General features: G+C 52.7%; 1 protein-coding gene across 1 annotated transcript; it reads right to left on the bottom strand.

Annotated features, from left to right (window-relative positions):
* Positions 1-5,626: 5,626 nt before the first annotated feature.
* Positions 5,627-9,481, bottom strand: LOC101984772 (class II histocompatibility antigen, M alpha chain). Its single transcript, XM_005360464.3, has 5 exons — positions 9,318-9,481; positions 7,852-8,136; positions 6,985-7,263; positions 6,656-6,784; positions 5,627-6,122 (listed from the first exon to the last, which is right to left on the bottom strand). The coding sequence occupies exons 1-5, from the start codon at positions 9,403-9,405 to the stop codon at positions 6,118-6,120; spliced, it is 786 nt and encodes a 261-aa protein (XP_005360521.2). The 5' UTR covers positions 9,406-9,481; the 3' UTR covers positions 5,627-6,117.
* Positions 9,482-11,469: the final 1,988 nt, after the last annotated feature.

The following is an 11,469-nucleotide window of genomic DNA, read 5'->3' as shown; positions in this document are numbered from 1 at the left end:
CTGGGGTGACCATGTCAGGAGCGAGGGCTAGCTGGGGTGACCATGTCAGGAGCGAGGGCTAGCTGGGGTGACCGCGTCAGAGGCGAGGGCTAGCTGGGGTGACCGTGTCAGAGGCGAGGGCTAGCTGGGGTGACTGGCTGACATTAGCCAGATCAGCCGCATTTCCCAGTCTTCCCCAGTCTCCTGCCCCCTTCCTCCTTGGCTATAGACTTAACTCCTAGAATCAGCCAGTGGGCGAAGCTGCTGGGGAACCAGAATGGATGTGATGCGCTCCAACACTGTCCCAGACACGGTCCTAGGGTTGGTTTGGGGTTTTCGTTTGTTAGTTTCAGACAGAGTTTTCTGTGATCCGGGACAGCCTTTGAATTCACTGCATAGCTCCCGCCAGGGGCTGAGAGTGCAGACTCGGCTCTAAGTAGGTCTTCTGTCTTCTTTCTCATTTAATATTGAGATGTGTTAGTTGTCTGCCTCTTCAGAATGAAAACCAGTCTGGAGGTTCACAGCTCAAGTTTAGAGGCTTCAACACTGTTACTTATACAACTCCTATGCACGCATGCACACACACACATACATACATACACACAGACCATATACACACACGTATATTTATACACATAGACCATATACACACGCTCACACACATGCTCACACACATACATACACACAGACCATACACACACTCACACACATACATACATACGCACATATGCATACATATATACACATATGCACAGACCATACATGCACACACATGCAAGCACACACTACAGAAAAACACACAAATGTATACAATGACACACACATATACACCGGTACATACACATACACACACACACATGGACACTATACACACACATATATACACACTCACATGCACTTGCACACACACAGACACACACACCACAAGCTATGCCCACGCACTCACTTCATCCTGGGCTGGGATGAACCAAAAGAAAGGAAGTTCGTGATATAGCTGCTAAGAAAAGGAGGAAGAGAGGAGCCACCGTCCACCCAACCCTTCCCTCCACCGTCCACCCAAGCCCTCCCTCCACCGTCCACCAACCCCTCCCGCCACCGTCCACCCCAACCACCCTGGCTCAGAGTTCTTTCTGCTCTGGAAGTCTCAGGTTCTTCTACTTGCTGTTAAGACAACTTCAGAACAGTGTGGTTCCCAGCCACCACCTTTCCCAGAATGCCTTCCTCCCCTTGCAGGAATCAGCGTTTGGCACCCTTTTCTGTGTCCCCACTTCCAGCCCTGAGAGAAGCCCTACTGTGCCTGCACCCTCATGGGCGTGGCCATGGCGGAGACTGTGGAGTCCCCTCCGGTGTCCAGCTCTCTACCCCAGCAGTCAAAGGAGATGTGAAACCTCCTGAGACACCACAGGATGCAGTAGGAGATTTCACTTCCATATTCATGTGAAAATGGGAGGGAGGTTTTTAGAGTCGGAAAACCCAGAGACCTGTGCTCAGCAAAGCGGTTCCTGGCTCCCCTGGCCCCTCTTCTGTTACAGATGCAACTGTGATCTCCCAGTTAGTTCGGGCACCTCGGCTGCCCTGTCCTCCGTCACTTTATCATTACACAGGAACAGGACCCCCAGCCAGGGTCCCATGTGCTTTCAGCGCCTCTGTGTGAAGGCCCACACACTGAGTCCTCAATCCTCCCCCCCTCTCCCCGAGAGACACACACACACACACCGCGCGCAGCCTCGTTCCCACATGCCTGCAGTGGGTAACCCTGGGGTTTTTTTTTTGTTTGTTTGTTTGTTTGTTTGTTTTTGTTTTTTGGTTTTTCGAGACAGGGTTTCTCTGTGGCTTTGGAGCCTGTCCTGGAACTAGCTCTGTAGACCAGGCTGGTCTCGAACTCACAGAGATCCGCCTGCCTCTGCCTCCCGAGTGCTGGGATTAAAGGCGTGCGCCACCACCGCCCGGCAACCCTGGGGTTTATGTGCAACTTATTAATATAGGGAATCATCTGCCATAGCTGGGAAATATGGGCTCTTAGCCCCACATCATCCCATTTGAGGCCAGTAGGAAGCGGAGGAACACTTGCCGTCAAAGCTAGTTAGCAGGAAGGCCTGAAGAGAGGTCACAGCAGGCAAGGTGGGCAGGGTGTCTCCATGGAGGGGGCGGAGGCAGACCCTGGCTAGCAGGCTGGGTTCAGCAGGAAGGGGGAGCTCCCAAGCCTGGCAGGGCTGTGCCGTTGGGCGTGTATAAGGGGATGGGGCTGTTGGAAACAGAAGCAGGTGCCGGTATTGATACCGTCACTGGAGCTGGACATTGAGGGAAGTTACAGATGTGGTTTGAGTGTGACCTTAACCATGTGAGTCTCTTCTAGGCATTTCCTAAATTCATTCTCTGTAAGCTCTCAGCTTCCTCTTCTGGACACATGGTTTTAACTCAAGATCCCATTTTATGACAGAAAAAAATGCTGGACCAGTCAATCCCTATAAAACCAGCAGCGGGGACCAGACCACAGGGCTCTGACAGCTAGAATTAAACAGCTCTGCTCAGGGGGTCAGGGGTTAATGGCACGCAGACTTCACTGGTGAACGGCCAACTGGAAAACTTTTGGGTTTTTTTGTTTTTTGTTTTTTTTTTTTTTTTTTTTTTTTTTTTTTTGAGACAGCCTCCCCGGTGCTGGGATTACAGGTGTGTGCTACACTGCCCGGGAGAAGCATTTTCTGTACCTATCCTGTCCCAAGCCACTGCATAGAATAGCTTGTTCCCAGAAGTTAAAAAAAAAAAAAGAAAGAAAGAAAGAAACCTGAAAATACAGTTTTAAAATTGGCAAAATAGTGTGGTGTGGTGGCGGAATCCAGAAACCCCAGCACTGGGGAGGTGGGAGCTGGGATCAGGAATCCAGGGTCATCCAAGCTACATGAGACTCTGTCTCAAAAATGACAAAAGGTGACAAAAAAAAATGTCTAAATCTGTAACTGAAAGAGAAAGGAACCGTGGAGAGGTGTTCAGCCTCATAACCAATATAAAAAACCCCAACTCTAAGAGATTCCACCAGCACCCACCTCACTACCAGTGACTCCCGGTGTTAGCGGGACAATAGCAATCATCATAACTGCTCTCTGACCTCTGACCTCTGAACTGAGAATTGCAAACTTGTTGGTAAAAAGTCATGATCAGGAAACAGTATCATTACCCTGAAAAGTCTGCCCTTGAGAGTTGAAATAAAGATACAGTAGGCGCGGGAGGCTTGGGGGCAGCTTCCTCGGGGCTGAGTGTGGGCTGGACTGGCATTGGTTGAGACAGGAACAAGCTACAGTGAAGACAGGCATGGCTCCACCAGGGAAGGATGAGGAATTTGCCCCAAAATGGGTCCTGCTGGGTAGGTTTTCTGCTCTAGGAGAAGGTGCCACCACATCTAGGCAATCCCAGCACTTGGGGGAGGAGCAGGAGGAACCAGAATTCAAAGCTGTCCTCAGCTACACTGGGAGTTCGAGGTCTACAAGGGATTTCAACTCAAAGGGAGAGAGAACCGGGCTGACAACAGCTCAGGATGCGTCTAGATTAAGCTGGGGTATCCTTGAGTGCTCTACAGGGGTGCACATCCCTCCAATTGATGTACTCACCCTCATGTGATCCAAAAGCTAAGCCTGGCTGATGAGAGAGGCAAACGGGGTGGTACCCGCCTGTAATCCCAGCAGCTGGGGGTACAGGATGCAGGATGGATGATGAGGAGCAGAGTGAGGGTTACTACCCCTGCACAGCAAGCTTGAGGCCAGCTGCGGACCTTATCACCCACTCACTTGATCAATGACCATTTCCTCCAAGCCTGTCATCTGGTGGAGCAGGAACTTGAGGCTCGGGGAGGAGTTAGCTAGAGTTAGGTACAGCAGGTAAGAATCCGGGAGGTGCCACGTGTTTAATCTACTCGGGAAGGTGGATCTCTGTGAGTTCAAGGCCAGCCTGGTCTACACATTAAGTTTCAGGTTGGCCAGAGCCATACAGTGAGACCCTGCCACAAAAAAAATTAATAATAGTAATAACAACAATAATAATAAGTAATAGTAATAATAAAATCAGTTTTAAGCTTTGATTGGCAGGAAATTGCTGGATACATTTGAAGTAGAACAGAAACCAGAAAGCAGTACAGACCAGGTCCACAAAGGTAAAAAAAGAACAAAAACAAAACCATCTCCAAGGGAGAAAATCAAATACTGAAGACAGAGCTGAACCAGACTGGAGAGACGGCTCAGCGGTTAAGAGCACTGGCTGCTCTTCCGGAGGAACCAGGATTGATTCCAACACCCACACGGAGGCTTACATCCGTGTGTAGCTCTAGAACCAGGGCGTCTGATGCCTCCTTCTGCTTCTGAGGGCACCAGACACACATGTGGTACACAGACGTACAGGCAGGTCAGACACCCATACATACACAAGTTTTTAAAAATTAAAGAAATTGAGAGGCAGAAGGAATTTTCTGGGGTCCTTAGGTTCTGTGGCGCTGCGGACAGACGGCAACAATGCTGTCTCCTGCCCATTCTCCCCGTGAAGGTCTTCTCAGCATGCGTCAGGTACTAAGACTCACAGGAGGACTGGCAGTGCTGGCCAGTGGTTAGAGCGCTTACCCAGCCTGCATGAGGGGCTGCCAGCTAAAGCTCTGGCCGCACAGTATGAGGACCAGAGTTCTGATCCCCAGAGACCATGGAAAGGCCAGGGAGACGCGGTGGCCCATTGGTAACTCCAGCCTCAGAGGTCAGAGAGGGGCAATGCTCAGAGCAGGCTGGCTCACAAGACCAGCCACGCCAGTGAGCTCTAGGTTTGAATGAGAGCCTCTGTCTCAGTGTGGAAGGTGGAAGGTGGAAGGAGGAGAGAGGATTCCTTTATCTACCTCCCACATGGCTGTGTAACCACACACACGTGCAAACGCGTGTGTACATGTGGAAAATGAAGAGAAGACAGAGCACACACACACACACACACAACAGTCGTTGGGGTTACAACAGCTCTTCAGGGGACACCATTGTTATATCCTTCACTGACGAGAAGAACAGAGACAGCAAGTCACTCATCCAAGAGCACACAGTGAAACTCAGACAGCCGTGCATTCCCACGGTCTTTGTCAGTCAGTACAGGCTCTTAGAAACGACATGGTCTAGGCGAAGAGCCAAGACCTGGGATGAACTGGATGGTTTCCCTTAGACTCTGATACAGTATGAAAATCGGAGATGGCCTTGCCAGTACCAAGCTAACTTCATGAGTTAGGCTCAGCTGCCGCCAGAGCCACCCCCACACAGCCGTGGTCGTGTGCCGCCAGCCCCCACCATCCGCCTGGGACAGTGCCCCACAGCTGCCCTGAGAGAGTTCCTGAGGGTACTGAACGCGTACTTGGAAGACATGTGCGTCTCTGCCCTTGCCGGCTGCTCTGCTTCACCTCAGGATCAAAGAGGACGGCTGTACTGAAGTGATCAGGCCAATCAGAGAGCAGCTAGAGGCAGGCCCTGCTAGCCCTGAGCTGATTTCCCAGGGGGCTGAAAGTCAAACAGCTTCACTGGGACACAGCACGGAGAGAGCCAAAGGCACACGCAACTCCTCAACCTCTTTATTGGTTATTGAAGATTCTCTCTACCTCCCTGTCTTATGTGTTTACATAAGTTGGTGGGATAAAAAAAAAAAAAAAACATCATCAGCTATGCTGAGATGGGGGACAGAAGCCGGGACAGCTGGGAGAGGGACTTTCCCACTTCCCTCCCTGATGGGCTGTGTCCAGGGCTGAACCTGAATGACAAGCCACCCAAGTCGGGGGTCCAGAAGCAAATCCCCCAAGTTAACTGAGTTCAGTGGGCTGGCGTGCGGCTTGGCGGTAGAATGCTTTCCTAGTACGGGAGGGAAAGGTCAAGCTAACGATAAGAAATAAGGTTTATTTCTTCAAAGTGGGAAGGTATGAGATGGTGGTGGGTGGTGCCCTGGGCTCCGGGCTCCGTCTCTTCTGGATGCAAGTCCAGGGTCAACAGAACCCTCAGCCGAGACACCTGCACACTGGCACACACCCTGAGGAATCTCAGGGACTTCTGCTCCCATGAGAGGCCCTGCTTAGGCACGAGAACCCTGGGCATCCCTGCCGGCAAGGCCTGTGCTGTTCCAAGCTCTGGTCAGGAAGAATCAGTCTGCGGGGAGAGCAGGGTGCAGGAGCGTCACCAGGAGCCTCTTCCCCTGAACCCCGTCATCTCACAGACAGGACCCTCTTCCCCTGAACCCCGTCATCTCACAGACAGGACCCTCTTCCCCTGAACCCCGTCATCTCACAGACAGGGCCCTCTTCCCCTGAACCCCGTCATCTCACAGATAGGACCTCAGCTGAGTCCTCGATCTCAGGCCATCCCCAAACATCTTTTCTTCTCCTTTGTATTTATTCTCTGTGTCTTTCACATCAAACATCTCCATTCTGGTCATTTCCCCATCCCTTCGTATCCACCTCTGCCCTTCCAAGCGTCTTTCCTCAGGTCCTCATGTCCCCTCACCCCCTACTCGGAGCTATCTCTGTGGTCCCCAATAACTGTGTGTAACAGGGTCCCCATCATGCTGCACACAGGCCCCTACACCCAAGGGCATGTGTATGCCCCCCAAAGCAGAGGGGAATCCTGGCACACCCACACTGGCATCCTTGTGCCTGGTTCTCTCGCTTTCCCAAATGACTTACCAACTGAGCAAGGCTTCCAGGACCAGATGAAGAAGGCGATGCCCATGACGATGCCCAGCACACCCAGGCCGAAAGCCACACCACACAGCACATTCTCTAGGAGCTCTGAAGGCAGGGGGTTCTGGGGTACTAGAGCAGAGGGAGTCAGGTCAGCCTGGAGGCCCGACTGGGGGCACTCTGCCCAGAGGGACTTGGGGATCAACAAGGGAGAACTGAGGCAGAGAAGCTTCAGTGAATCCAAACTGAAGATGGCACAGCAAAAGAAGCCCCTCCCATGGGCTCGAGCCTTCCCACCCAAGGGACCAGACTTCCAGGGGAAAGGGCCTCACCCCAGTGGGCAATTGGTTTGTAGCTATCAATCTCGTGTGTCACGACGCAGGAGTAAAGGTCAAAGGGCTCCGGTGTGAAGTTTAAATAAGAGAAAGCCTGGAAGGTGAGCCCGTCGATGGCTGAGATGTACGTGGGGCTGGCCCCCTCCACGGGGACCAAGTGGTGTTGCCAGGTCACAGTCAAGGTCGGCGGAAAGAGGTTGCTGATGAAGCAGACCAGCGTGTTGGGCTTGCCGAACTCCAGCGGCTTCAGTGTGTACACCTCAGGCACAGGCAAACCTGGTGGCCGGGAGACAGGTGCCAGGGAAAGAAGGGAGGCATTCAGACAGCGCCACTGTTTGGAGAGTTGAGACACACGGAGGGGAGGACAGAGGTGGAGCCGAGACAGATGGAGGCATCTGGGGCTCTGGGAAGGGACTTCCCAGCAGCAATTGCAGCTAGGACCCTGTGGAGCCCTCTGCCTGACTTCCTGTCTGTATCCAGGTTGACTTCCTGTCTGTCTGTCTGTCTGTCACCAGGCTGGCGTCTGACACTGCCTTCTGGTGAAGTTCACCCCCGGATCCCTCTCCATTCTCCCCACCATCTTGCTGGCACAGGGACAAGGATGCTGGCTTTCATTCAGTGGGGCCAACTGGCCTCTGTAGCTTCATCAGTTCGGTGAATTTTCAGTGCCTTCGACCGTCTGCTTCCCCCAGCAGACAGCGTCCAGCTGTACAACGTCGCCGATGGGGAGAAGCAGCAAAGCAGCAAAGAAAAGCCCCAAGCAGAACCAGGAGGTGTGAAAGATGGGGGATAAAGGAAAGGAGACATTTGGGGGAGTAAGACCACAGCGCCTCCCGCTCCCCAACTCCACTCCTCATTCCTGACCTCTGGACACTGGGATCACTCCTTCAAGCTGGGGGCCCACTTGCTGGACCAAGACCTGGCAGAAGTCTTTATCAAATGAAATGGCAGAGGCATCTCCCTGGTCCTGAGCCCAGGCTGCAAAGTTGGGCAGCCGGGGCACTCGGGTGTTCTGGGAGAAGTCGTAGGAGAAGAGCTGGTCCTCGTCATAGGACTCGGAGAGCCCCATGCTGGGGTTCCCATCCTGGCAGAAAACGGTGTGCCGGAACGTGTGGTTTTGCAGGCCATCCCACAACACCGGAGGAGGGGCTGCAATGACACGCGAGCTCAGGCACTTTCTCTTTAAGGTAGAAAACAGTAAGGGTTCCTTCTCCCCGTGAGGCAGAGGGAGAGGAAATGAAGGACTCTTTCCCAACCTCCCCACACACAGGAAAGCAACCCTCTCTGCCTGGAAAGAGCAGATCTGGGCACCGTGGCACACATCTGTGCTGCCAGGACTTGGGAGGGGCATCAGAGGTCCAAAAGCAGCCTCAATGACATATAGCCAGCCGGTGGCACATGAGACTATCTCAGATAATCACACAGACAGAAAACAAATGTCTGCAGAAGGAAGCAACAGAGGTGGCCGCTCTGTAAGGCACCATGAATGAACCTGACCTCCTCACCAAGCCCAGGACCCCAGCACAGTGGACACCTTCATCTAATTCGGAAGCCATGGGTGTGACTCCTGCCTTGAGAGGTGTAGGGAAGGGCCGTGGCCTCCCTGCGCCCTAATGACGTGGGCCTAGGCTACCCCTGTCACAAGTATAAAGTAAGGCAGTCTCTGGACCTTCTCAGCCACTTCGGGCTCTCTCACTGACAGCCTCTTCCCTGACTAAACCCTCCCAACCGTGCACTGACAGAACAGGGGACTTGAACCCCTGGCTGCAGGCAGTAACAATCTGCTTTGAAACTCCTGACAGGAATCCCCCAGGCAGAAGGAATCTTTCAGCCAGCACCCAGAATAACAAACACACTGTGGGGGACCTTCCTGGTTGCGCTTACATGCCGCCCGACTGTAACTGATAGGAAACGTAAGAGACCTGTCAAGAACGTGAATTGACGACTGACTAAGCTAGGACCCTGACTGGAGGAGTGTTAATCACTGTGCGGACGGCTGAGACCAGGTCTTGCTATGCAGCGGAGGTTGGCCTCAGATCATCCTGCCCCCACTTTTCTAAGCGCTGGAGTTACTGTCCTGTGCCACCACACTTGGCTAGGCAATAACTCTTACTTTGTTCCAACCCCCGCTCTGTCCTTTTCCCACGCTGGGAACTCGCACAGGTCTCTTAAGTCAGCCAGGTCTCTTCGTCTGAAAAGTGGCTAGCACACAGACGGGGCGTGTGCAATACGTGGGCGGCTTGCCATCCGTGAACAGCACCCCTCTCCCCTGAGTCTGTTATCGTCTTCACTGCCCTCAGGACGGACGCAAAGGGGAGCCAGGGGCTTACCTACGGGCACTGCCCAGGAGTGGGGCAGCAGCCATAGAAGCTGCAGCATCTGCAGCAGCCCGGCTCCTGACTTCTGCTCGTGGTCCATACCTTCACACCCTGGGTAAATGGGAGCTTCTTACGGAGTCCCGGGCACCCGGCTCCCATCCAGACTCACATCACGTCTCCACAGAGCATCTCCAATAGTTGCCTGTCTCGCTTCGGCTACACCAATCACAGAAGTGCAGAGTTCGACATCATCAGTCGCCGAGGAGAGCCTTGGGGCCAGGCGCCTCCTGAAGACTTAGCCCTCAGGGTGGAAGCGCCTGGGCCAGGAAGGGCGGCCCTGGAGACCTCCGCCTCCTGGTGGAAGGTCTGGCTCCAGCAGGTGGCTGTCTGGGGCGTCAGAGCAGCGCCGCCTGGCGGCAGAACGCCATACCGGGTCAAACCGCACTGAACACCGGACCACAAATTCCAGAGGGCCCCTCATCTTAGGTTGCATCTTCAATAGGTCGATACTTAGAATCAACTTCATCCTGCAAATATCTAGTAGAAAGTTACAGGAAAAAATAATAATTATGGGGCAGGGCACATTTTGTTGCATTGTTTGGGGTGGAGGAGAGACGGGCTCACGTGTTCCAGGCTGGCCCAGAAATCACTAGGTAACCGAGGATGACCTTGACCTTCTAATCAGTCAGCCTCCGCCTCTCCTGTGCTGGGACTACAGGCAAGCAACCATCACACCTGGTTTATTCCGTGCTGGGAACTGAACCCAAGGCTTTGCAAAAGGGGTTGATACAGGGTCTCTCTCTGCAGCTCAGGCTGGCCTGGAATTCACTGTGATCCTCAAGCCTCGGCAACCATGGCCCTGGGATTACAGCTAACAACCAAAGTGCCTGCTTCACTTGGTGCTGGGAATTGAACCCCAGGCTTGGGAGGGCAGACATGTCTCACTATGTAGCCCAGGCTGGCCTCGGATTCTGTGACCCTCCTGCCTCACCCTCCTAAGTGCTGGGAAAGCCGGTGTGGGCCACCACACCCAGCATAACAAGTTCTCGGTTTCGTACCCTTCTGAGCCTCTGTGAGAATTCACCTCCCTCCATCCTGCCCCAGGTCTGAGTCACGTTAGCCCAGTGTCTCCTGGCATTCTCACCACCTGCCAAAGTACTCCCTGAGGTCACTGCAGTGAGTGCCAGTCTCCGTGACCCTTGTTTTAACTAAGAATGGCCCCAAAGGGCAAGAGGAGAGGAGGAGACTTGGAGACCCAGAAGGTCAAGATTTATAAGGCTTCCTGTAAGTGAGAGCCGAGATCTGTAGCTTAGGAAAGAAAGGGGAAAGTGGCTGACTCTCACGTAAGATTTTGTGTGTGTGTGTGTGTGTGTGTGTTTGTGTGTGTGTGTAGAGAGAACATGCGTGCACCCATGTGTGTGTTTGAACACATGATCAAAAAACAACTTTCACAAGTTTTTCCTCTCCTTTTACCTTGGGTTCCAGGACTCTCTACCCAGCACCCATTTTGACCTCCTGAGCCATCTTGCTGGCCCCTCTTAACTTGTATAACATGCTGTTATTGATGTTCTATACTATTGCTGTTGATGAATAAGTTTTATTATATATATGAAAATCACTGCATGTGTGCACACAGATATGAGTGTGTACTAGTTCTTTGCACTGTGCATGTGCACACATACAAGTGTGTATTAATTCCTTGCATTGTGTATGTACACACATATACTAGTGTTAGTTCCTTGCACTGCGCATGTACACACACGAGTGTGCTAGTTCCTTTTCTTGTTGCTGTAGTTACACAGCTGGCATGCAGTGGCTTAAGGAGAAAGGGTTTGTTTTGGCTTAGGGTTTGTGGGGAGACAGGCTCTCATGGTGGGGAAGGCATGGTGGCAGGAGCATAAGGACACTGGTCACATCGAATCTGGTCAGGAAACAGAGAGCTGCCTAATGGTCAGAGTGGTGCTGCCTACTGGCAGAACGCTGTGATGGGCTGAATTTTCTATTGGCTCTCAGACCCCAACTCTTCCTCCAAGATCCCATTCTCTATTTTATTCAGTCTGGGTCCCCAGCCCACAGGCTAGTGCAGCTCAGATTTAGAGCAAGTTATCCCTTGACTTAAACCCTTTCTGGAACACCTCATAGATACACTAGCAGTGTGTTTCCA

Source organism: Microtus ochrogaster, linkage group LG2, assembly GCF_000317375.1.
Source record: "Microtus ochrogaster isolate Prairie Vole_2 linkage group LG2, MicOch1.0, whole genome shotgun sequence".
In the NCBI taxonomy this organism is placed as follows: Eukaryota; Metazoa; Chordata; class Mammalia; order Rodentia; family Cricetidae; genus Microtus; species Microtus ochrogaster.
The sequence above is the reverse complement of the archived record's forward strand: the minus strand, read 5'-3'. Positions and strand labels throughout refer to the sequence as shown.

Coding starts and splice junctions, on each gene's coding strand:
- LOC101984772 (XM_005360464.3), bottom strand. CDS start 9,405: ATGGACCACGAGCAGAAGTCAGGAGCCGGGCTGCTGCAGATGCTGCAG. Junction 8,137..9,317: donor CTCCTGGGCAGTGCCCGTAG/GTAAGCCCCTGG, acceptor GTGTCATTGCAG/CCCCTCCTCCGGTGTTGTGG. Junction 7,264..7,851: donor AGTGATCCCAGTGTCCAGAG/GTCAGGAATGAG, acceptor CCCGGCCACCAG/GTTTGCCTGTGCCTGAGGTG.